At 32.5% G+C, this 27,897-nt stretch overlaps 1 protein-coding gene across 1 annotated transcript in view; it reads right to left on the bottom strand.

Moving 5' to 3' along the window:
- The window catches only part of LOC129216554 (myb-related protein B-like), a 42,104-nt gene that overhangs the window by 1,135 nt on the left and 13,072 nt on the right, over positions 1–27,897 (bottom strand). Inside the window, exons 4-10 of the mRNA XM_054850769.1 lie at positions 10,532–10,635; positions 5,063–5,191; positions 3,927–4,023; positions 3,746–3,818; positions 2,518–2,755; positions 2,290–2,429; positions 1,288–1,421 (exon numbers count right to left, since the gene is read on the bottom strand). Of these exons, the coding sequence (XP_054706744.1) occupies positions 1,288–1,421; positions 2,290–2,429; positions 2,518–2,755; positions 3,746–3,818; positions 3,927–4,023; positions 5,063–5,191; positions 10,532–10,635 (915 nt within the window). The remainder of the gene's footprint in view (positions 1–1,287; positions 1,422–2,289; positions 2,430–2,517; positions 2,756–3,745; positions 3,819–3,926; positions 4,024–5,062; positions 5,192–10,531; positions 10,636–27,897) is intronic.

Here is a 27,897-nt window from a genome sequence, read left to right as displayed (position 1 = left end):
AACCAAGCTTATAGAAATCTAGTCTTCACATTTAAAAAACTACTTTTATATTTTATATTCAAGTTTTTATTATTACTTAAATTGCAGTGAAACTTTTAGAAATTTAAAACATATTTATCTGTTACCTAGAATCATTTAAAAAAAAAAGATTCATTTTCATTTCAATATAAATGCATTGCCCATAACGAGAGAACTTTCCTTTAATCTGTTCCAAATATTGCAAGCTTGTTTTGAACAAGTACATAGTAAAAAAAAAAAAGCTTTTAAAAATGCTTATAACCTATGACTGAACTTGAATCAAAGATAGCTTCAAAGACCTGCATTATTTTAAAAGATTCAAGTGCCCAAAAAAGTCACAAAACTATGCTTGCTGAAGTTCAGTCAATTATTTTCACTGTTTAAGGCCCAATTAAAAAGCGGAATTGGCAGAAATTATGACAGAGAAAGTCATCAGTCTTTTTTTTTTTTTGTACTGACAGAGCTATTAAACAAAGCAATCTTGAGAAATAAAACTGATGATTTGAAAATCAGGAGTGATAGTGTACGAGGTAAAATTTCTGAAGACAGTGAAATTTTCAGAAAATATGAGGAAGCATGTGCAGGATAACAGACTAAGGTTTAGATGACCCTCCCCCTTCCACATTGAAGGACTGGCATTCCTCCCATACATTCAATTTTTTTTTTCTTTTTTTTTAAATTTTAACATTAAAATAATCAATTAAAGCAAATTTTTTTGGTGCATTTTCTGCAAAGTGCATTTGAAGTAAACCAACCAGTAGGAATAAGATTCAAATAGAATTCAAATTTCCTCAGAAGCTTTAATATTACATTTTTAAAATTATTATGTGTAGGCGAAAAGTTGTTCCATTCAGAAAATGAAACATACAAATGAAATGTGCAAGCTAAGAGCTTGCAAAAACAAAAACACTGATTTAAAATGGGCCTTTTGCATCAAAATTTTCTTTTGAGGGGTAACACCTACTACCATTACTTTTCTCATAAAACGGCCACTGGTCTATGTGTAAACACAGCAAGGCTTTTAACCCTCAACTCTTAACTTACACCTCACTACCTTTAAAGAAAGATATAGAAATACCTAATCTCACTGGTATAAAATTTATTATTATTGTTTTTTAAGTAACGTTTCACATTGGACATAATCTGCCCCCCCCCCCCTGTTAAATCTGCCTAGATATTGATTTAAAAAGCACATCTGAACATTAACAAAAATAGTACTTATTTCTGAAATTTCCCAAGTGGACAGAACCAAAAATATAAAAAGGATACATTTTTCTGTTTAAAGGAATTAATAGATTTTGGAGAAGCTAGTTTTGTCATAACTGGTGAAGGTATTGGTATCAAACCATCTTTTAAAGATTCTTGTTTCAATGCTTGGTAAATACTTCCATCAAAACTATATGCTAAAATATAGAAAAAGTTAGCACATTTATTAACATAATTTATGAAAAATTTAATTACAGGGGTGATAGTGGATTCCAGTAAAAATTTCTTAAGACAGTGTGAAATTTTTGAAACCCATGAGGAAGCACAACCTCTCCGTAAAAACTCTTCAAATATGCATAAAAAAATCTTAGAAATGATTGAAAAAAAAAAAAACGTTTTATAAGTTTTTAAAAATATTTTTTCAATTTTAAAATGTGTTGTCAACCCAAAATTTTGGGAATTTTCGGTTCACAAACACCCCTGTAATTATATACATTATAACTAAACAAAATTAAGACACTTTTACAATAAATTAATTTTTAGCTACATTTTAATGATTTAGTTTAGATACTTCTTGTAAATGATATAAAGTAGCACTCAAGACCAAAAAGTAGGCATTGTGCTTCCTGATTAAGAGCACTTTAATTCAATTAAAAGGGCACTTATAAATAGAAATTTTGCTGTAGAAAAAATTGATTCTTTGAATTTTTTTTGGTATAATGCAAGTAAAACATAACAAATTTTCAATTGCAATAATGCTTTAATGAAAAACACTTTTAATGTTTATTTTTGAAAAATGAAAATTCAAATTTGGATTCAAATCAAATTCTAGTGAATAAGGGAAGTTATGAATTACATTTCATGGCCAGGCTTACATGAACCTTTACCTTTGGAAAAAGTTTGTTTTTGCGATGAAGTTTAGTTAAAATTTCCAAAAGGCAAGGAGGGTGCATCGAATGTTAACTTAGAAGCGGCAAGGAGCAGTGCCCTCCTAAAAATGCCTACACAGAACACCATACAGTGAAACTATAAGAGTTGAAATTTGAAGAGGAAAGAAAAACTTACTAATAGGTGCAGCGGGAGAATTTTTTATAGGCGTTACAGGGGGACTTAATTCAGCATCATTGACAAGGTCAGACATAGATAGATCGGCAAATGATCCATTGCTTATGATATCCGATACATCTAGATTCTCCACATCAGCACTGAAATTTTTTTTTTAAAGTTACTTAGTTAGTTGAAATCATTGAAAACATTAATTATATCATTTTTTAAATTTATGAACATACATACCTCAGTGGTGAAACATCAAGATCATCTTGAATGAATTCTATGTTCGAATAGGCAGGGTGTTCTTTCAAGATCAGTTGCGAATATCCATTAGCAATCTTAAAGTTTTGAACTTGGCTTTCATTGTCCTCATACGGCTCAATTTTAACTGAAAATTGTTCTAAATGTGGATGTTCACCAGAATCTGACACATATGCAGAATCCTTGCCATAAATTGGTACCATTGCAGTAGTTGTAGCATCTAAGAAATGAAGTTTAACAGATTATTAAAACCAATAAACTTTTCAAAAAGTAGTTTTTCATCAAAGCAAAGATTTTTTAAAGGAAATAAAACTTTAATCATGAAAAAAATTAAAGATACATTTTTCTTTAAAGGTATTTTATTGCATCCTTTTTTAGTTGAACTTTTATAATTTTTTGATAAAAATAATTAAAACTTTGTTAAATTTGCTTTCCTTTAGTATATTCCTTCTGATTTTACTTTAAAATGCCATTATTTCCTAGGAAATAAATTCTATTTCTGCCAGGATAAAAGGCTTACTTTGTTTTTACGCTGTTCTGAGTTTCCATATTTGCTTTCTTGTTACACTTTAACTTATTACTAATTAAATTGTATTTCAAAAATTATACTATATTGGATTTCAAATAATTCATTTCTTATACTATTTTTAAGAATTTTAATCAGAGATACAAAACAAGCATTTATTTCTTATTTCATAAATCTTGAAGTTATATTTCTATTAGCACAATGAAAGAAATTTCCAACTTAAAACAGGAGTAAAATCATGAAACTAATGGGATGGAGGAGATAAGTCATAAAGTGGCAAGCATTTAACCACAACTTGGAGAAATCTTGCCAAATTTGAAACCAAAAATTGGATTTTTGCACAATTAGCTCAACATTAATCTTTTTGATGACTGTTAAAAAGTTAAAGCTGAGAAAGGTGATTAAAACTATCATTTCTCTCCAATTATATTCTGTTTTACAATAACCTTCATTTTCCTTTTAACATTACAATATGCGCATCGATTTTTTATACATACAAGAAAATATTCTTTGTTTACAAGCCTGCATACATAACCTCTCCACAGAAGTAGTCCACATTATTTTATTTATGTAAAACACTAATTTTTAAAATATTTTATGTTAAATTTTTAGCAGTGCTTTACAATTTGTTAAGTTACAAAATGTTCACAATTACACTAAATTTACAAAATAAGATAAGTATACCAGATTTTCGACCAACAGTATTTTCCTGTTTTGATTTAGATGTCTGGGTAGTTTGATTAACATATTTTCTTTTCTGTAAAGAAAAGTGAGCTCTCAGACACAAGTACAAGAATAAGATTTTCAAACTTTCCCATGCAATTTAAGTTTCTCAGAACGTGATTTATGAAAAAGTAAAACTTACTTTTAATTTTCCAGAATGGGGGCTGACAAAAGTTTCTGCTCTTATGGCCTTCTTCTTAAGGGTAGAATTCCAATGGTTTTTAACAGCATTATCCGTTCTAAGAAACAAACACTTTTTAGTAATGAGCACCACACTGAATTTTCCAATCCAACAACATGGAAAACAATTTGTTGGCTTAAAAGAAAAATACATAGCAGTTACTATAAATTCAGTTTTTATCACAAAAACTGAAAAATTGGCAACACAATCAAATCACGAGGAACTGCCAGAAATTTATTAGACCACTAACTAATATCAAACTTTTCCTTTGTGACATCCTTGACTTACTTTTCTAAACTGGTTTTGAAATTTCATTCCTAAATGAATTTCTGTCGACAACTTTTGAAAACTTCAAGAGGAAATCATGCTACAATCAAATTCCATTAACATGAAATCCTTTACTGCAAAATATTGCTTAAGGCAAAATAAATGCCATTCCTTGTCAGCTAAAACTAATAATTAGTGCTGAATCAATCGCTTAGGACGAAAATGATTCGTAAGAAATTTTCTAAAAAAAGACCCATGGAGTTGGCGCTCGTGTTGATTATAGTTCAAATAGAAATTCAAATACAATAATTAAATTACATAAGAGCAAAAGAAAAAAACAAAAAGTATAACATACATAATCAAATATAATTATCAAAAATTTCTATTTATATTGGTAGTTTTTTTTTTTACTATATTCTTTTTAAAACCAAAGTTGTTTCTTAATACAAGCAGTAAAATTCAGAAGAAATTGCAAGCATGTGTAACTTAGTGAAATAAATTCAATATTAAACATATATAAACAATTTACAATAAACAAATTTTCATATTCTGAATGCGAATTTCTTGAAATCACATCAATTTTGAAGTCTTACGAAGGAATTTCAAGCCTAAGTCCAAAGGAAAATCAAGCTAAAAAGTAGAAATTTCCAGTTGAAAAGTAGGAACTTTTGCTGAAAAGTAGGACATTTTTAAGTAGGAAAAGTAGGGTGAAAGTGAGCCCTGATAATAAAATATGCAAGACAGATTTGTGTTCACTTTTTGATGTAAAAAGCATAGAGCAGTTAAGAATGCTAATAGGAATAAATAATAGTCTTATCAATATTTTATACCTTCCAGGAAGCTGCTTAGCAATTTTAGACCACTGATTTCCCCATAGTCTATGGTAATGATAAATAAGTTTTTCTTCTTCTAAAGTCCAAGCAGTTTTCTTTATGGAGGGATTTAGATGATTGTGCCATCTAAAAAGAATTTTATACATTTAAAACAACAAGCATAGATTAACACATTTCAATAAATTTGGTGCATTACAAATGTACATTTTTAAGTTAATTAAACTGAACCTTGAACTGAAATACAATAAACCTTTGTTTTATGCAGGTTTATTTTAAGGGGATTTGATTTTACGCGGTTTAAGATTTGACAGTTTTATTTTGCTTTACTGATGAATTTTGATTTTAGGCGGATGCAGCATTACAAACATATAAAATTTTCCCTTCTTTCTAAATCCAAACTCCTGAGATTGTAGATGACACTCAATAAATGAGAGTTAAGAGTGCTAATAAGTGATCTTTGACCACTGGAGATATTTTTTTTGTGATTGGTTAAAGAGTTCTTTCCAGAAGTAACGTTATTCAACTCGCACAATTCAGAGCTCACTGGAAGAAGAGCTTTTAGAAGTGACTAAGGAGAACGAAACTAACGATGATACCAACATAGATGACACACAACCAAATGCTTTCAAACTGAAAATTTGTAGTCATTCCTTGACAATGACAAATGATGTTTTTGATTTGTTAGCACAGGAAGATCCTGTCATGGAAATGACATGAGTGATCATGGATGCATTAATGCCCCACAAAGAACTACAGAGAAAAATAATTGATTATTTGCTAAAAGTCTATAATAGCCAGCTCTTTTTCATGTTTTCCTTATGCTTGTTGTGCATATGTATGCAAATAAGTACACATTAAACAACATTATATATATTTATCTATCACTAAAATGAAGCATTTTTGCTCATTTATGGAACCTAATCCTTATTTTAACACTACAATTAAGTCTAAATTTACGCGGCATTTTCTGTGGAACGTAACCCCTGCGTAAAACGAGGGTCTACTGTACTATTTTTAAAGGGGTGTTGTTTAACAATACAAATTTGAATAGAGAAAGTATTCCTTTAAGAGAAAATATTTGATCAGAATGTTTATTGCTAAAACATAACAAATAAAACTAAAAAGTAAAGTGCAAACAAAAAAAGTTTTAAATTCATAAATGTTGCTTGAAAAGCAATATCTTACTGGTACTGCAGTAAACAATTCATGTAGTATACATTAACAAGTAATTATAACAGTGGTAAAACCTCTAGTTTCGAGATTAATTTTGGCACCAGAACATATTTAAAGCCAAGAAGAAAATCCTTTTAGCAACTGATTAGACATAAAATCTTATGAAAATGCATTCAATCTGCTATAATCCAAGTTCAAATATTTTTCTTTGTAATTTGAAAGAAATAATTGAGGTAACTTTCAGGTGATAAATACCAATCATGCTATTACAGAAGAGGTGTTAGTTGCTTTCATTGAACATTAAGTTAGACATACAGACTTGTCAACTTCACAAGACGGAAAAGCAGGAGACTTTTTTACCTTGGAAACAGATGAATGCTAGTAAAAAATTGATAATTTTTCATATTCTTAGATATAATTCATAGACAAGTTAATCCAAAAGATATATTGATATTTTAAAGTTTTTTTTAAAAGTAAAACCCAAAAATAAAATACAATTTATGAAACAAACAGCTGATTCTATTGCTTTAACAGTCCAGTCATCAGGTTTTCTAAATTTTCACTAATAAGATGAATACAAAATTAAAAACTACTCTTGGCTGAAAAAAAATTGAGTAACTAATTAATTCTTTAAAAAGCAGGAGAAATCTCTCTGGTGTCAGATTGCCAGAGTTTGAACATAAAAGCAACTGCCTGCAGCAGGAGAGTTGGCATATCTGAACAAAGCACAAACAGTCATATGTATGCGTGTAATGTGCTAGTAGCATGTCTTTATAAAACTGTTATTTGTTTTTAACATATAAATTTAAGTGAAGTAAAAAAATAGAGAATGCAATATACTGATGCTTAAATGTCTAATAAATAGAGCAGAATAGTAATGAATGGGACAAAGTTTGCATGAGTCATTAAAGTTTCGAATAATAAAATTACTTTATAAAGTAATTATGCTAAAATTACTTTAGCCCCCCCCCCCTCCCCCCAAAGTCCGAGCAGGTCACCTCAACGTGGTGAAGGGGTGTTCCTGGGCAGAACGGGTGAAGAACGTCGGGAGTGTATACTCCATGCAGGGTCTTCCAAGGTGTGAAGGCCGTTCCATTATGCTCAGCTAAGGTCTGCACAGGTGAAGGAGCAAAGTCAGTCTTCTACCTTAGGTCCTAACATCTAGCCAAGGTGTTCCAGGTTTTCTGATCAACAGAATCAAATTTTTCCCTTTTACCATGAGTCAAATTACTTTATAAAAATATTGCTCTTAGGTGTCAACAGTGCATCTAACCATCCATGTAACTTGACAGTATTTTCGTTCTTTAAAGTGAAGCCATGTTTTTCAGTAAATTCATTTATCTAAACCAGATATTTTAGCTGGCCACATGAATCAGTTTTGCAAGCCATATGTTGGGCACCACTGTTTTAAATTATTAGAATTCATCTCCTTGGACAGTGTTAGTGACTTTGCTACTGCCCACAAATTATCTTTCAACCTCACGAAAAATTCATGGTCAGTTTTTTCACCACTAATAAACTTCTTTACAATTATAAATCATCTATATTCATGAAGGGCCAAGCACACCCATACGAAAAAAATTCCTAATATCTGGGATTTACCTTGGATCAAGAGATTCTTTGCAATCACCATATTGAGGATTTGGTTTTAAAAAGCAGAAAATGCCTTAATACTTTAAAATACATCTCTGAACGAGATTGGGGTGAAGATGCCTCTACCCTGAAAATTACCTTTACTTCTTTAATAAGACCTATCTCGGAGTATGGTTGTGCCGTCATTATTGTGCCTTTGAATCTAACCTGAAGAAACTTGAAAGAATTCAACAGAGTGCTGCTAGAATAATTGCAGGCCTTCGAAATAGCTGCCCTATTAATTTAGCCCTGTACAAATGTGATCTAAAACCCTTTAACTTGAGATGGAAATATTGTTTAATCAACTACTTCAACAAATTGCTCAGCTATGGAGATCAACACAGAACCTCACAATATCTAAAAAGCTGGAAAAATAATCAACGGTTAAAACGTAATAGTTCGTTTTCTCAAGTACTTTTACAAAACCTACTGAACCTGGATGTAGAGCCCTACTGCTTGACTTCCTCTATAAACCCAGTCGATGGACTCCAGGGGGTCACATTCCATCCTGATTTAGCGCTCAGTGTCAATAAAAAGACTGACCACCCAGAATTGCTTAAACAATTGGCACTGGAGGTTATTGGCAGGATTCCTATTAACGCAGTGAAGATCTACACCGATGGCAGTAAATTGGAGAACAAAACAACTGGCAACAGTGTTCTAATTGAACTCCACAATCGCTCCTTCAAAATTCAGAAAAGAAACGCTGATTAAGCAGCCATCTTCAGCACAGAGCTTATTGCCATCATGAGTGTTCTTTCCTTTGTTGCTAATAACATGCTAGACAATGCTTTTTTGGAGATCTGGATTTTGTCAGACAGCCGTTCCTGTATCCAGCACCAGTTGTCTATCAATTGGTCGACAAATTGGTCAACCATCGTCGACAGCGCAAGCAGGAGTGTGCTTCACCTGATGAAAGTTCTGTCTGTATGGTGCCTTATTCACCTACAGTGGGTCCCCTCGCATGTTGGTCTTCCCGGGAATGAAGTAGCCAACAACCTTGCCAAGACCTGTGCTCCTGTTGACCCAGCAGACCAAATGTGATTAACTTCAACTGAGATTTCCTTCATGGCGTGGGAACTCTTAAGAAAAACCTGGGTGGAGCCTCCTTCTCACCCATGTTACTTACAGACACCCCCAGGAGCCGCATTAACATTCAAGGGATCCAGAGTGTATCAGACGACTTTCTCAAGATTTTCCGCGGGCCACCTTAGATGCTTGGTTTTTGAGGATGGGGTAAAGAATTACCCTACTTGCCCCAAACGCAACGACGCCCCCTTTTCTCCCCATCACATCCTCCAATTCCTGGGTTTTTCCAGAGAGGGGGCTGGGGCCAATCCACTGCTTTTCTTGAACTTCTTGCATATCTTCGGAGTCATGGATCTGGTCTAGTTTCACTAGACCAGATGGGGTTTAGTCCCCACCACCTGAATTCCTCTATTTCAATGCTCTATCCCTTGACAAAAGTATTGATTTTCTAATGCCTTCAACAAATTAAAATAAGCTGTGATAAATTTAATAATGATTTTTTTAAGAGTGGCTGAAATGAACTCAGATGCAATTGAATTACTTTTGGAGTGGGTGAGGCAAAAATCAAAAACCTGTAATTCCACAACTACAGAATATAAAATGTAAGAAGTGATGAAACTAATGCTGAATTCAAAATTAGTGATGCTCCAGTTGTTAAATCACATTATAAAAAAAGGCGGGCAGATGCAACAGGATTCCAAAACTCAGATTTATTTTCTGGATCATTCAATTTTCCAGTACTAATATCTTTTACAAGCAATACTTTTAAATCACTCAATGTTTTATTGCTCTTTTAGCTATTGTTACTTTCTTACTTTTCAATAAATTTTTTCATGACTTAAAATAAATTTCCATAACTTTTAATAAAAATATTAATTTTCCATGACTTTCACAGATCTGAAATTTGTTTATCCCCCCCCCCCCCCATGACTTTTTAGGATTTCCATGACTTGTACGAGACCTGTGGTACAGTAGCAAGCTTCTTTAAATGCTAACTAACTAATTTTCAAGTTACTTGCTTCTCATTTCAAAAACATGATTTTGAAACAATAATTATTCCTTAATGCTTGGAAGCAAGAGACTTTTTTGAATTTAATGGAGTCCTTGATCTTAAAAGAAATAAATGGAACATTTCTGGACACAAAGAACAAACTCTTTTGTCAAAATAAGTACTTTTCACTGTACATTTAATATTTTTGCAACTTTTGAGCTCTTCTTCTTTTTAACTATGCAACAAAGCAATAATGCTTAAAAAATAACAAATACAAATATTAATTGGAATTTGAAACAAAAGGAATAATACTCAAAACACTATCACAAATATTTATGACACAATGGTTACTCAATTCCTTATAGTCAAACCTCATTAAAACAAACTAAAAGGAACCTTCATAATCAATTAATCTCATCCAAACCCCCCCCCCCCCAATCAACAACAAACAATAAGCCAGGGGTAGCAAATGTAGCTCATCTTCACTTTAATTTGTTTTGAGAGTGTTCGAATTAATGAGATTCAAAAGAATTTAAAAAATCTCATACTAGTTACCTGTGAGTCAAAGATAGCATTGATAACATTGTTTCCCCACAAATGCATACTCAAGTTGAAAAAATTAATCCAAAGAAAAATATTACCTTTCTCGACATTGTTTGCCAATCCTGCCTTTTAAATGTTTTGCAATGAGAGTCCACTTTTTAGGTCCATACCTTTTCACTAATTCAACAACCTTTTCATCTTCCTAAAGCAAAAAAATATAACAAGATAAAATTTTAAAGCAGGGCTCCCAACACATTTTAGCTGTAGAAAAGGGTAAAAGAGGACCATTTTCAATAAAAAAGAGGGCTAAAGAGGACCAGTTAGGATTAAAAAGAGGACCTTGGGAAGACCATTCATTTAAACCCAAGGAAGCACCAAAAGGCAAATTAGCTGCCTGCTGCGCTAAATCCGTGAAGATAATTTGTTAATTAATCATAATACTGATTTTTAATGATACAATTACTTTATCACCTTCTGCACAACTGATCTTTTTATCAATTGAATAAAATTATTATTTACACAAACATTTGGATGGGAGGGGGGGGGGGCACTTAGCTCAGCACTTAAGGCAGCCTCCTTAGAACTAAATAGGCATAATGATACACTTTGAATTGAACCAGGGATGCTGGTAGTCTCACGGAAGGATAGATGAAGCTGTGCTTCATCTTTCTTTAGTTTAAAATTATTTTTGTATTTTCTGTCTTATAATGCTTCTTAAAGGCATTATACCCCTTCTCAACCCATGTGAATCTACCACACACCAAACAGATCTACTGTATTGAAAATTTTCCTAAAAATGTCTGAAATGCTCAATCACAAAGAGAAGCAGATCACATGATTCTTAGTTTTTGCAATTTTCACATTCAAAGCATATTTTCAAGAATCATAAAGCTTACATTTAAAAAATACTCCATGATTGCAGGGCCATGAGTGCTTTGAACTTTTATGGGGGAAAAAACTAATTCCCCCCTTTAGCAGGCATCATGACAATGAAATGATGTACGCAAATTCAACTTCATAAAATTACATAATTCAACTTTGTTTCATATACAAACACTACTTTAAAATGTTATGTGCTCAGTTGTTTAGGAGCCATTGTCTCTAAGAATCAGGCAGTTTAAAGCATTTGTGATTGTTGACATTTTTAATTTTTTTTATTTTTACATATGTTTTTCCTTATCATGAATGTAATGTAAATCCGAAATTTGAGCTTTGTCTGACTCACCGTTTTTGAGAAAACCATTTTTTTTTGTTTAGGGGGCGTGGCACATTTTTGCCGGTTTTTCAAATTTGCAGATTTTAATGTGCTTGTTGCTTGAAGCGCCCTTATAATGACATGGATTTTTCAATTCCATATTACTATATGGTCTTGTTAGATACTGTTACAGCTGTCAAATCGGTGACACTACGAGGGCGACGCCCACTAACTCCGTTTAAAAATGACCGAAAATGAATTTTTTTCTATATTCAAGGCCAATTTTCTCAAAACGCCTTCATGATGACACCAACATTTTTAGATCATTTTCTAGCCACACTTACATACATCAAAAATATGTATCAAAATCGGTGTCACTATAAGGGCGCCAGAAGATATTGGAACTTTTATTCAATATATTTCACAAAAACACAAATATTTAGAATCTAATTACAACTGTCGCCCTCATAGCAGATATCGGATACTACATTAGGTTGATAACCAACATGTTTGTCTAGCATTTGCACAAAAAAAATCGGTGTCACTCCTATCATTTTTGGAAATATAATCGTTTCAAGTTAGTACGTTATGGCGTTTTTTTTATATTTATTTATTTAATATTTTCACACCCAGATTTTTTTTTGAACATATTTATTTTTAATTTAATACAAAGAAGTGTACCTTATAACATAAACAGTTTTGGGTAGCAAGAGAGTCTTTTTCTTAAATAGAAAATGCCCGTTTTGATATAGGTACCATGTGGATCTATTGTGCATAACATGTCTAGACTACTATACCAATACTCGTCTTGTTTTTCCGGCCAAACAAATTTATTTATTCCAATTGTTCTTGACATGCATTTGACTTAAACTTGCAAATGGTCAACTTGTACTATTTTTCTGCGATACCATGTTTTCCCATGCTTTAGTGCTACAAAATTAGCAGTTTTCAATAAGAGATGACCGTCTTTCTGAAATTGGTTTGATTTGATTCTTAATGTTTTCTTCGTTTTGGTCTACGTTATCCTCAAATTCAATTTCAGATTTTGAATGTTCGCTTTCTTCAATATTCTCATTTGATGTATTGAGAATGCATTCGTTTTTTTGGTTTCTTCCATCGAAAAAAAAAAAGGATAGGATTTGTTTCATAGTACAATACTCTGAAGCAACGAACAGTTTTTCCCCTTTACGAACTGCATTTCTCATCTAGTGTGCAACTTGACAGGGATGTTGTTTTTTCCCAATATTTTCACCAATCGTAAATTGTTCTTATAAATACTCCTTCTGCTTTGAAGTGAACTTGAACTGAGCTCGTAAAGATAGGGCTCATCCAATTTCATTAAATTGAACTTTTGGCAATGCAGGGGTATTTATTAGTTGAAAATTCGAAGCATTTATATAAGATGTTTGTAAGAGCTTCTCTCTATACATCTTTCGTATAAAATCCATTTGCAAGTTGAGGTCAAATGTATGTCAAGAACAATTGGAATAAATAGATTTGTTTGGCCGAAAAAACAAGATGAGTATTGGTATGATAGTCTAGACATATTATGCACAATACATCCGCCTGTACCTATATCAAAACGGGCATTTTATACTCAAGAAAAAGACGCTCTTACTGCCCAAAGCTATTTACGTTAAAAGATACACATTTTTGTATTAAATTAAAAATAAATATGTTCAAAAAAACTATCTGGGGGTGAAAAGATTAAATAAATAAATATTAAAAAACGCCATAACGTACTAACTTCGAACGATTATATTTCCAAAAATAATAGGAGTGACACCGATTTTTTTTTGTGCAAATGTTAGACAAACATGTCGGTTATCAACCAAATTTAGTATCAGATCTCTGCTATGAGGGCGACAGTTGTAGTTAGATTTTAAATATTTGTGTTTTTGTGAAATTTATCGAATAAAAGTTCCAATATCTTCTGTTGCCCTTATAGTGACACCGATTTTGATACATATTTTTGATGTATGTAAGTGTGGCTAGAAAATGATCTAAAAATGTTGGTGTCATCATGAAGGCGCTTTGAGAAAATTGGCCTTGAACATAGAAAAAAATTCATTTTCGGTCATTTTTAAACGGAGTTTGTGGGCATCGCAATCGTAGTGTCACCGATTTGACAGCTGTAACAGTATCTAACAAGACCATATAGTAATATAGAATTAAAAAATCCATGTCATTGTAAGGGCGCTTCAAGCAACAAGCACATTAAAATCTGCAAATTTGAAAAACCAGCAAAAATGTGCCACGCCCCCTAAACAAAAAAAAATTGTTTTCTCAAAAACGGTGAGTCAGACAAAGCTCAAATTTCGGATTTACATTACATTCATGATAAGGAAAAACATATGTAAAAATAAAAAAAATTAAAAATCCCAACAATCACAACCTGCCTGATCCTTACAGACAATGGCTCTTAAATTTAATATCCCTCCCCCCCCATTACAAAAAAAAAAAAAAAAAACAGTAATAAACGAAAATAAGCTAATAATAATCAAAATTAAGTTTGGAAAACTAAATAAACTTGAATTAAACACAAAAATTATTAACTTTTTAGTTATTTAAATAAAAGTTAAATTGCGTTAATCTGACCTAGCATGTCAAAATAACTTCTAATTGCCATAAATATAAAAATATTTATAAGAGGCAAAACGATTGAAAGCTCAAAGAAGCAAATTTTACGAACTAAGTTCAATGTTGGCATGTTTTCCATAAAAAAAAATTATTTATTTTCTACTAAATTAAACATAAAACATGCTAATCTAAGGTGGCATGTGGGAAAATAACATTCGATTGGGCAAAATATTTTAATATTTACATGATTCAGAAAGATCGAAATTTCAAACATTAAAAGCAATTTTCCGCTAAGTCCGAGTATGTTCAATGTTACCATGGTTTCCAAAATAACTCCTTCGTTAATTATTGAAATTAAATGAAAAATAAGTTTATCTAAAGTAGCATATGTCAAAACAACCTCCAATTGTCAAAAACATCAAAATGTTTACAAGATGCAAAAGGATTGAAGTTTCAAACGCGAGAAGCAATTTTCCGCGATGTCCGAATAAGCTCAATGTTGTTATGGTTTTCAAAATATTTCCTTCGTTAATTATTGAAATTAAACGAAAAATAAGCTAAACTAAGGTAGCATATGTCAAAATATCTTCAAATTGTGAAAAAGATCAAAATATTTACAAGACGCAAAAGGATTGAAATTTCAAACACTAAAAGCAATTTTCCGCTAAGTTCGAGTAAGTTCAATGTTACCAAAATAATTCCTTCGTTAATTACTGAAATTAAATAAAAAATAAGCTAAACTAAGGTAGCATATGTCAAAATAACTTCCAATTGTGGAAAAGATCAAAATACTTAAAATACACCGCCAGCTCAGTTATTCCAGAATAACTGAGGGGGTCAGGGAATAACTGAGCTGGCGGTGTATTTTAAGTATTTCTGCCTTAGCCCTGGCTTTAGGGCGGTAACTTAATACAAAAGATCAAAATATTTACAAGATGCAAAAGGATTAAAATTTCAAACGCGAGAAGCATTTTTCCTTGATGTCCAAGTAAGTTCAATGTTGCCATGGCTTCCAAAATAATTCCTTCGTTAATTATTGAAATTAAATGAAAAATAAGCTAATCTATAGTAACATATGTCAAAATAACTTCCAATTGTCAAAACCATCAAAATGTTCACAAGATGCAAAAGGATTGAAATTTCAAACGCAAGATGCAATTTTCTGCGAAGTCCGAATAAGCGCAATGTTGTTATGGTTTCCGAAATATATCCTTTGTTAATTATTGAAATTAAACGAAAAATAAGCTAAACTAAGGTAGCATATGTCAAAATAACTTCCAATTGTGGAAAACATCAAAATATTTACAAGATACAAAAGGATTGAAATTTCAAACGCGAGAAGCATTTTTCCGCGAAGTCCGAGTAAGTTCAATGTTGCCATGGCTTCCAGAATATTCCCTTCGTCAATTATTGAAATTAAACGAAAAATAAGCTAAGCTAAGATAAGCACATGTGAAAATTACTTTCGATTGTAAAAAGCATCAAAATGTTAACAAGATGCGAAAGGATTGAAACCTCAAACACGAAAGCAATTTTTCGCGATAAATCATATCAAATATATATGTTCAGAAAATTGTACTAACGAAATATTTTTTAAAGAATTACAAGCACAATCCAATGATTTTTGAAAGAATTCAAGCAATAAAGAAATTTTTCATACTTTTTCAAGGTTTTCAAGCACTTGAAAAATTACCTCTTTTTTTTCCATCAACTTTTCAAGGTTTTTTATGGGCGTACGAACCTTGTTTAACACGCGCTGCGGCGGCGTGTTTAGGTTTACAGTAACTTTTAACGAAATGAAACACTTTTAAAATCTGATATTTAAGTAAAAACAATATAAAAGCGGACTAATCGGACCAAAATGTTAAAAAGCGGTCTAAAGCGGACTTTACCATAAAAAACGGACTTTGGCGGGAAAAGCGGACCATTTGGGAGCCCTGTTAAAGGAGAAAAAAGTTTAACCAAAACAAAATTTTAACACTCAATTGAATTAACTTTTAAAAAAAAAAATATATATATATATATATATATATATATATATATATATATATATATATATATATATATATATATATATATATATATATATTCATACAAACAGTCAAAATACAAATGAAAAAGCAAATGAAAAAAGCGAGAACATCAAAATGGAAAATGAAAAAGATGAACCCAGGACCAACACTTTCTCAATGAGGGGATTGGTCCTAAAGTTCACAAGGCCCTTTCTGTCTGCAAGAGGGAAGGTCCCAATAGTTTGCAACCATCCCCGAGAGCCCTGAAGAGAAAGGAATCAGAGACCATACCTTAAGATAAAAGAGCAGAAGAAAGTTCCGGAGTGCAACCAAACGGAATGAGCACATTGAAATTAAAATTGACCTGCACGTTAGGGTGGTCCAAAAAAAAAACTTTTTAAATTTGCTGATCTTAACCTTAAATACTTGTACACATAACTAAAGAAGCCTCCATGAAAAATTTCAGCTCATTTGAAATGCATTTAAAGGTAGCTCAAAGGCTTTGAAGTTTTCTCTTTGACATCTTAAAAAAATTATTTCCGTATTGTCACTATTTATTATTTATTTACTTATTTTTATAAACATTGGTTATATTATAATAAAATATAATAATTATTAACATAATTATCATACAGTTAACATTTTGCTTTTCATTTTGGCAACACCAAATTACTTTATTTACGTTTGGCAACAGCACATTGTTGGTTTACATGTGTGACCTGGTGAGTTTTCATTTGAAATCATGCTAAAATTGTTTTTTCTTTAATGTAAATAAAGAGTTTAGAAACCTGTAAAAACTAAACAATGTCTACGAACAGAATCAGAATTCGTAAAGACTGAAATTTGGTTACTTGGTTTTCCCAAAAGTGAAATAAAAGGTTGTAAATTACCTTCCATCAATGTAGTACTAAGAAACTTCTTCTTTCACCATGAAACAGAAACAATACATGAAAGTGCAAAACAAACTGTTGATAGTGTGTTGACCTACTGGAATAAGGCTAGAATTCCCACAACAGAAAAGCAGAATGCCGTAAAAAGTTGGAAAAATTAGTCGAGCGGTTCCAAAAACTAAAAAAGAATAGAAATCGGCGTACAAACATTCAAGAAGCTAATGAACAGAAGTTTATCAGAGAGTGCAAGATGTTGTGGGATATCGCTCATGAAGATGCTTTACAGATGATAAAAATTGAAGAAGATAAGAAGTTTCTGCTTAAACAGCGAGAAGGACTTGAAGGCTGTATGTTATCAGTAGACAGGAAACTTGAAAACAAAGAGAAATGCTCATATAAAAGAAGAAGATATGAGACACTACAATCGAATAGTGGGGACACAGATAAAAACCAAAATGAATGTTATCTTTCATCAAGTGCTGAAATTGAAGACTGTGGCTCAATTATCACATCCGTAGAAAGTGACACTGATGATGGCACTTTTCAATATCCCAATACTACAGAAAAGACAGCAAAGAGGGAAAAAATTAAGCTTCTTTCACCTAATTTGATGTCTGCATTGGATCGGGAAAAATCTCAGATCGAAGTGCTACACTAGTAATTGCAGCAACAGCCCAAACAGTTGGCATAAATGTTAGAGAAAGCACGCTTTCACGCAGTACTCTTCACAGCACCGAGAAAAATTCCGAGCCCAGTTAGCAAAGGATTTAAAGCATAACTTCAAATCTGACGGTCCGCTTGTCGTCCACTGGGATGGGAAACTTATGACCAGTATTTCTGGAGAAAAAGAGAAAGCCGACCGCCTTTCTATTCTTGTCACAGGAAATTACGTGGAGAAATTACTTGGTGTGCCAAAACTACCAGTTGGTACAGGCAAGGCAATTGCAAATGCAGTATTTGATACACTTAATGTTTGGGAGATCATAGATAAAATTCAAGGCATGTGCTTTGACAATACATCTTGTAACACTGGTATTCATGCAGGAGCATGTAAATTATTAGAACAGAAGATTGGAAAACAACTCCTCAGTTTGGCTTGCAGGCACCATATTTATGAAATCATTATTAGTGATGTGTTTTCTGTTGTATTTGGACATTCTAGTGGACCTTGTGTACTCATGTTTAAGAGATTCCAAAGCCATTGGAATTTTATAGATAAATCTTCTTTCAAATGTCCAGAAGAAATAATAGTACCTTCAGAAAATTGGAAAGTACTAAAAGAAAATGCTATTAAATTTGCCAAACATTTTCTTACATTTGAAACAAAAACATTGGCAAGAAATGACTACAGGGAATTTTTAGAACTGACTTTGATTTATCTTGGAGAGGTGCCTCCACCTGGAGTAAAATTTGCAGCACCAGGAGCATTCCATCATGCACGGTGGATGGCCAAAGTTATTTACTGTTTAAAAATATACATGTTTCATGATCAGTTCAAGCTCACACCAAAAGAAGCTAATGGGTTGAAACGATTTAATGATTTTAGCACATACTTATACATGAAAGCTTGGTTTTGCTGCTCTAACGCAGCTGATGCACCTTTTATCGACTTAGAATTTTTGAAACATTTAAATTTGGTGAAAAATGAATGCAAAGAAATCTGAAAAGCTGCAAGCAATGGGTTGAAGAGGCACTTGTGGTACTTAAACGGTGACTTAGTAATGCTCAGCCTATTCAGCTGTAATGTAAGCACGTAAGATAAGGTTTTAATGGTTGACGAGTTGTTTAAAATAGATAAACATAACATAGAAGATGTAACAGATGATTCAAAAAGATTAAGTGAAAAAAATATTGGAGAAGTTCATGAAAAATCACTGCATAATTTTGTTAACGAAAACTCTTGGCTAATATTTAAAGCATTGCATATACAAGACAATTTTTTACATTTGTCACCTTTGGAGTGGAAGAAATTTGATTCTTACTGTGATGGTGAAAAGAAAGTGAAATGCTTAAAGACATTAAATGATTGTGCAGAAAGGGGCGTGGCTCTCATTTCAGAGTACAACCAACTAACAGGGGTCTGTACAGGATTTTTCACAGGGTCCGTTTTTTGTGAAAAATCAAATAATTTTGTGAAAAATGAATTAATTTTGTGAAAAATCAAAAAATTTCGCAAAAAAAAAAAAAGGAATTTTTTTGTTAAAACAAAATTTTAGAATTTAGAGATGGCACAAACTGCATCAATTAAACTAAAAGTTGAGTGTTTTCCTCTTCTATGACGAGAAAATCATTCTGGATTTTTTTCCTGATATTTGGCGGGGGGGGGGGGGGGCATCGCTCTTTCAAGTATCAATATTTATCTACCATTCTTCATTATGATAAATTATACTAGATATATTTCTGTACAGTATTTAAAATAATTGTAACAAAAATATAAATAAATAAAACAAAATTCAGAATAGGGTTCAGCATTCAACTTTTTGACCCAAGACACTCATAAAAAGCACAGAATTTCGTTTAAAACTTATAAATTCCGTGATTTTAACAAAAATAAAAAGATATTTCAATTGTTTACCTCTTAACAAAGCGTAATAATCATCAAAAATTCGAAAAATCGGATTCCCATAGCGGATGCAACGAGATCGCAATTCTCAAAGTGAAGGCATCAAAAGTATAAAAACGGCTTGTAAAAGAAATATTTTCGATAAAATTATTTTAAAATTGCATTTTAGAGTCCTCTGATAACATATCATTAATATCTGCAAACACAGTTGACCCCCCCCCCCCAAAAAAAAAAAAAAAACAAAAAAAAAATAGTAATAAAATAAAATAAACCATCTATTCAGCATTTTAAATTTTGACTCATAACAGAAAATGGAATTTTGCTTTAAAAACTTGAAATTAGAGTTCTAACAGAAATAAAGAGACTTTTCATTTATTTGAATCCTAATAAAGTGAAGTTAGCTTTAAAAAAGAACAAAATATGATTCTCATATCGGATGTTAAAAGATTGCATTTTTCAAAATGTAGACATATAAAGAAAAAAAAAACGGTAATTAAAAGTGTTTATTTAAAGTTAATCATCCTTGTTATCATCGAAAAATCAAAACCCATATGATTTTCTCCCAAAATAACAATTAAACATCGCACCGCACTGTAAAAACGCAAATATTGACAAGCCGACAAAATGATGAGAATATTTTCTAATCAAGTCATTATAAAGGTTCAACGCCAGACGCTAAGTGGTGATAGTTTTGAAGTTGGTAACCCTATCTGAAGCGATCATATTTTTTCCTCACCCTTACTATCCCTTTGCAGTTCTAAGTTCATTTCGCAGATATATATTATTATTGTTTATTAACCCGTAACAGGGGAGGTGCGGTCACACAGACCGCGCTACTTTTAAATTTTTTAAAAAACATGTAATTGAACTAATTTCGTGTAATTTGGCATAAATGTTCACTGAACCATTTTCTGCTAAGGGAAAAAATCATTTTTGCGTTTAAAAATAAATTTACGCTCTTTGAGGAAATTTTTCCGGAGCATTAAGATTTTTCAAAAAAAATGGTAAGTTGAAATAAATTATTTAAAACTCGTAATAAAAACGAATATAGTATTTATTAATGAATGTACCTTGGCTATTTAATATGTAAAGAATATTTCAGTACCAGAAATTTCGACATTGCACATTACAAAAAATTTTGACAGTACCTGAATTTGGACAGTTTTGCATCATGTTTCCTACAGTGATTCAGTCCAAATCTTCCCTTAAACAATTATTACAAAGCTTTTGTGTGATTCTAAGCAAACAGGGTATTTACATGATAAACATCAGTATGATGTTTTCCTTTTGTTGAATATATCTCCGCGGACCTAACTTGAGAGCCATGAGTAGTAGGGCCGAAAATAGTTACACGGCCGGGGAGGTGCGGTCTCTCGGACAGCTACTGAAGAATGTAGCGGAATTTCTACCAGATGCACGTGCCAAAAAATACAAAGAAGCTAGGAGGGTGTTCAATAGGGTGGATCGAAAAAAACGAAATTTCGAATCTTAATTTGGAATACCCGCGAAAAGCTGTGCATGTCTAAGTACAATACACATGCGAAATTTTATCAAGTTTGAACAACTCCTTGAGGGTACTACCAAGGCTTGAAATTCTCCAAAAATAGGAAAAAAGGTCATTTTTCCAAAATTTTTATGAAAATACTAATGTTCAAAATTTTTGTTCTTATTCTGTAAAAATGCTTCCTTTTAACACCCTTTTCATGCATCTTTAAAACTATTTACATTCTTTTTAGCATTAAGTTCGTCCATAAGCCATTAAGTTTCGCCAAATTAACCAAAAACTGACTTTTTAAATGCTTTTTTGCATAATGCTATATTTCTTCGTTTGAAGCCCAGTTATTATTTTTTATGTGTGACCGTGCAGCATGCAATTTTAAATGGAAGTGAATTGATACTTTATTACACTAACAGCCCAGCATCAACTACAAGGAGGTGGCTGCACTTCGAGTTCCATTCTGCTCTCTCCATGTGCTCAACCACATGCATTAAGTAAAAATATATTATTCATTTTGAATTAGAAGTAAACTATCAAAATGGTTTATTAGTATTAACTAAAAAAGGCATCAAGTGAAGAGCATTATGTACAATTCACAAAATACAGAACTTTAAATGTATCAGTTAGTTAAAATAACAAAAAAATAGTTCATCACTTCCATTCATGAAACCACTTTGAAGTCTTTTTTTTTGATTCAAACGATGACATGATACTTCAAGATTTGATTTTTGCTCGTATGAAGCCATGTCTTGATTATTGACCAATCACAGGCACAGAAGCTTCTGTCACTACCTTGACACAGCGTTCCACCGCCTGAGTGTGACAGGGGAACTGAACGAACTTCAAATCGGCGTTGGTACTTTCAATCTATTGTCTAAGACATTCATTAGATATACCAGCGAAAATAGGGGGAGCAGTTATTTCACATTCTTGCCATTTGATAACGTTAGAGTAGTATGATGCATTAATCTTCGAAATAAGGAATTTTCATTTTTCTCCATGAACAGAAGGCCACTTCTCTGGTCTCAAACTTCTCTGCAAAGCGAGTTCTCTGATGTGCCTTCGTTCACCACTTATTATTGTTAAGAGAATACTTTCTGGGCGGCAAAAATAAGCATTTCGTTAAATGACAGGATCAATTATTTGTTTTCAGATTTTCACCTTGATAACGAGATGCTGTAATCGTCTTGAATACATGCCTCGTTCCATTCAAACAAGATAGGGTTTTCTTTATTTGGAACTAAACTGGAACGCAAGCTTTTACTATATATTCGACCAGATTTTTCAAATTTAAAGGACTTTCATTTGAAATGTCAAGTTTTAACATTCTATTTGCTGCTGTAACCCATCTCGGGTGTGACATTTTTTCTGGATTACGGCTACTCAAATTTAAGGGACATTGACCATTCGAAACCACCTGACTCATTTCATACATGTATTTCTAATGTATTTCTGGTTCGTACTGATATCATCATGGTCTATTTCTGGCAAGATACACGTAATTTGCTTCAAACTGGTCAAGTGGTAAACTTTCGTACCTTTCCAGCAATTTACCTATTGGTCCTGAAAATTCACGTAAACTGGTAGTTTGACCATCAAGGAATGCGAACAGGTGACGCAAAGGCAGCTCGTTTGCATGCAGTTGGCAGATTAACCATTGGAAAGGCTGTCCAATTTTTTTCTGTATGGCCGCAATTGCACAGTTTCTTCTTCCAGTATTCGTGGCCGCGCCAGCACAACCAACAGCTAAAACTTCCTTGGAGCTTAAACAGGGCCCGATTCAGATATCTAGGGGCTCTATGCAAAATACTTTTGTACTTCCACTTGAAGTTACATCAACCCCAAAAGATGTTGATGGCTCTGTTAGAGGGAATATCGACGTTACAGATTTTTCTTCTTCTGGAATTGATACAAAGCTTTTCTGATCCTCATCAGTGTTATCAGTTTATCGGAACTTCTGTCAAAAAGTCAGTTTTTGGTTAATTTCGCGAAAATTAACGGCTTATGTGCGAACTTAATACTGCAAAGAATGTGAATTATTTTGAAGAAGAATGAAAAAAGTGTTAAAAGGAAGCATTTTAATGGCATTGGAACAAAAATTTTGAACATTAGTATTTTCATAAGAATTTTGGAAAATTGACCTTTTTTCGTATTTTCGGAAAAATTCAAGCCTTGGTAGGACCCTTAAGGAATTGTTCAAACTTGATAAAATTTTACATGTGTATTGTACTTACACATGCACAGCTTTTGGCGGGTATTCCAAATTATGATTCAAAATTTCGTTTTTTTCGATCCACCCTAGTGTTCAAGATCACAGAACGATAAGCTATTGGGAGAAACCATTCGATCTGACCAAATATGAGTTAAGGGGTGGTGGGGTAAACATTCGAGCGGTCTGTGAGACCGCACCTCCCCTGTTAAGGGTTAAATCATGAGCGGAGAAAAGTGCTTACCAATGCCTTTTCAGAAAAGTTTACAACAACACCGCTGCTAATTAGCTGTGATAAAACAAACAACCATTGTATTTATTTGGCAGTAGCAATTATTTATCGCTTGCAGAAGCATCGCAAGAGTGCCGATTTTTTCTTTCTTTCTTTTTTTTTTTCAAAATTAGCCGATTTTGTATAAGCTGATCCCTCTAATTTGACTTAAAAAAGGTTCCAAAAATTATCGGTTTATACACAGAAATATGCGTTATTTTGCTTTCAGATTTGCTCTTTCAATAAACAATTTGTGACATCTGATCTTGTTTATCAGAATTTTGTGAAGGGTCCGTTTTGTTTGATCGGGATTTTGTGAAAGGTCCGTTTTGTTTGATCGGGATTTTGTGAAAGGTCCGTTTTGGTTGATCGGATTTTTGTGAAGGGTCCGTTAACGGACCCAAATATCCTCTGGCCAGACCCCTGACTAATCACTAGAGATGAAGAGCAAAAACAGTTTTTACTTCAAGTTGTAGAATCACACAGAAAAAAATTTAAGGATACTAAAAAACCAACACTTGCTTAAAATTTATAACTTTTTAATTAGTATTTACAGATATGCTTACTCTTTAGACCTAGAGCCTTGTGTTGGTTTTTTTCCTTGTTTTATGATACAAATAAAAAATATGAATAAATTATAGACAATTCATAGTTTTTCAATGAAGAATATAAATAAAGGCATACCGTCAATGATTTTTTGTCATTTATTTACATTAAATGTAAAATCACAAACTTCAAAGCTTTTGAGCTACCTCTAAATGTACTTCAAATGAGCTGAAATTTTATATGGGGGCTTCTTTTGTCATGTGTACAAGTATTTAGGGTTAAGATCCACAGATTTAAAAAAAAAATTTTAGGCATTTTTTTGGACCACCCTACTGCACGTGCCAGGCAAAGATGCAGTTAGGACACGGCAGCAGCGGGACATGGAATTGAAAACCGTGGAGTTGAAAAGATTTTGCTCCATTTGTCAATCAAGACCATAACCATATCATTACAGGTGATCTGAAAATTATTGATAACATTTCCCTTCTCAATTTAATGAATTATGGCACTAAAATATGTCCTATTTTTTATTTTAGTAAAAAACACATTTTAGGTTCATTTCTTGAAGACTTAGACTCTTACATTATAAAAACCTCATTTACGTACAACATTCCTTTGGAAATGTATGCGGAATGGAAGTGGAGATTTTACAAACATTTCAAAACTTTTCTAAATAAATATCATATCAAAAATGTTCTCAAATTTACAGATTTTTCTCTCTATATCAAAGATCTTCAAGATTCTTTTATTATCGCCCCTATTGACAAAGCAGTCAACAACTTTTCAATTATTTGTAAAAAATTCTATCTCCAATTATTAGATGAAGAACTTCAGAATTCCTCCACCTACAAAAAAGTTAACGCTTTGTATAACACCATTGCAAAAAGGGTTATTGCCCTCAACAAAAAAGTTAATATAAAAAACTCTGAGATTATTTTTTCGTATATCACCATATATCCCAAATTTCAAAAAATTCCTATAAAATTCCGATATATAACATGTGGTTCCAACTCTTATATGAATTCCCCAGGAAAATTTTTTGTTAACCTGTTAAATTCAATTTTTAATAAAACTCTGGATGACGGCCACACTTGGATCATTAAGAATAATAAACCTGTTCTAGAATTTCTGAAATATAATACAATCGAATGTATCTATTTCTTTGATTTCAAAGACCTATTTACAAGTATTTCTATTTCTAGTTTAAAAGAAGTTTTCATGTCATACTTTTATGACTTTAGCAACACGCTGGACATTAATGAAAATGGATGGTCCGATTTAATTACTGTTTCTTTAAAAACTACATTTACAATGGTGAACACTGCATTTTGCAAGTCAACGGTATTCCTCAGGGATCTAAGTTCTCTTCAGTATTAGCCAACCTGTACTTACACCACTTTGAAAAAAACTTCACCTTATCCATTCCTAGGGCTTTCAGATACGTTGATGACTTAATTATTTTCAATTATCACAACTTTTTTAATGATTCCAAAAGTATTTATCCTCCCGAATTAGAACTTATCCACACCAATAATAATATCAATCAATCTGATTTCCTGGATCTTAACATTTCTCTTTCGGATAATTCTGTGCATATTGATCTTTTTGATAAACGAATGTCCTTTCAACTCCATGTTAATCGTTTGATTTCATGGGATTTAAATATTTCTATTAAAGTTTTTCGTAATACCTTGATTAATGAAATTAACAGAATTAAAACTATCTGCAACAGAAATGATTTTGTTCCTAAAAATCTTAATTTAATGAAAAGCACTTTAGACTATAATAAAGTCCCTCAATCTTTTTATTTAAGTTACATTAGAAAAGTAGGGAATTGCCTAGCAGAGTGAAGTATAGCGCAATTGTATTATTGCAGTAAGGCCACCTAAGCTATGAAGGTCTGCCAGGAGCTATCCTGAATATTTCTGATGTAATTTCCGATCCAAAAATTTTTGTTTTTTCTCTCCTCGGCTTTACTATACTCCAGGTTTTTTCAACTCCACGGTTTTCAATTCCATGTCCCGCTGCTGCCATGTCCTAACTGCATCTTTGCCTGGCACGTGCAGGTCAATTTTAATTTCAATGTGCTCATTCCGTTTGGTTGCACTCCGGAACTTTCTTCTGCTCTTTTATCTTAAAGTATGTTCTCCGATTCCTTTCTCTTCTAAGGCTCTCGGGGAGGGTAGCAAGCTATTGGGACCTTCCCTCTTGCTAGACAGAAAGGGCCTTGTGAACTTTAGAACCAATCCCCCCCCCCCCCCATTGAGAAAGTGTTGGTCCTGCGTTCACCTTTTTCATTTTCCATTTTGATGTTCTCGCTTTTTTCATTTGATTTTTCATTTGTATTTTGACTGTTTGTATGAATATGTTTGTACTGTTTTTGTTTCTAGCAGCTTTGCGCTGGCATTACGGTACACTTCTGTATTTATTCTTTCAGTTTTTTTAATGTCGTTGATTTTTTCAACTTCTTTGAATTTCTATTTTAAAATTGTCTTAAATTGTATCTCTTGTTTTATATGTGTGTATGTATGTATATATATATATATATATATATATATATATATATATTGCCAGTTCAGCAGTTCAGATACCAAACACATTCAAACCTCGTTATCATGCCACTTTTGGGATTGTACTAAGCGTTATCATAGCCGGAGCAAAGCCTTAATTGGAAGTTGAGAAATTCATAGTTAACCAGTTATAATAAAAATACCCGGATTGGAAAAAAAATTTTTTTTTGGTTAAAACCAGGTTCATTTGGTTTAAACTCTAATTGTAAGAATAACTTTATTTTGGAAAATTCATGAATATTTAATATGAAATTTAATATTAGTTTTTGTTATTGATTTTGGGCTTCTGTTATTCTTCATTTTTGTTTTTCTCGGAATCTTTTATAAAAAGTGAGACTAAATTCTCTATTTACTGTTTGTAAAGGTGTTCCCGGCTCTGTATTTCTTCGGTCAGAGAAGTTATGTGGAATGGGTCAGCGCTGCATTTATGCTGAAATAAAATAGGAAAAATTATTCCTAGCCTGTCCCCCAGTAGCAGCTTTACTCTTGCTCCTGTATCCTACATCTACCGAGTAAGCTAGAAATAATTTTTCACATTCCATCTAACCATTTATGCAGCGCTGACCAATTCCTTCTAACTCTCCCTCAATTTTAACGAAGATTTCTTTGAAGAGTAAATCATAGTCTGGATTATACTTTTGCCTCAGTTGACATTTTTTGAAGAAACTGCCATTATTCTGACTGGAATACCTTCCGCAACAAATGTTACACGTGGACAGTTGAATTGGGTAAAAAAAATTTTGAGATCCGTATCCGTGGATCTTGACACTAATGATCCGTATCCATATCCGCGGATCTACCTTTTAAACGATCCGGCACATCACTAGTTATAACGGCATTCTACTGTATAACTAGCGTAGAAGTACCCGAATGACGATGCCCGTGCTGAGAATTTAAAGGAAGTCCATTGAATAAAAAAAAATTCATGCCAAAAATCCAAAAATAATTTTGAAATTTTGATTATAATCTCTCCAATTAATGACTTGTAAAATATCAGAAGAAAATTTTAACTTAGTTCTTCATTTTTATATCCAACAAGAAAATTATCACTAACAACGACAACTGAATATGAGCCAAGGTTCCTCGGAAAGTTCCGGCTGGAACCCCGGCTAACCCAATGTAGCATAATT

This window comes from Uloborus diversus, chromosome 2 (assembly GCF_026930045.1).
Source record: "Uloborus diversus isolate 005 chromosome 2, Udiv.v.3.1, whole genome shotgun sequence".
Lineage (NCBI taxonomy): Eukaryota > Metazoa > Arthropoda > Arachnida > Araneae > Uloboridae > Uloborus > Uloborus diversus.
Note: the sequence above shows the minus strand (reverse complement) of the source record. Positions and strands in the feature narration are given on the sequence as shown.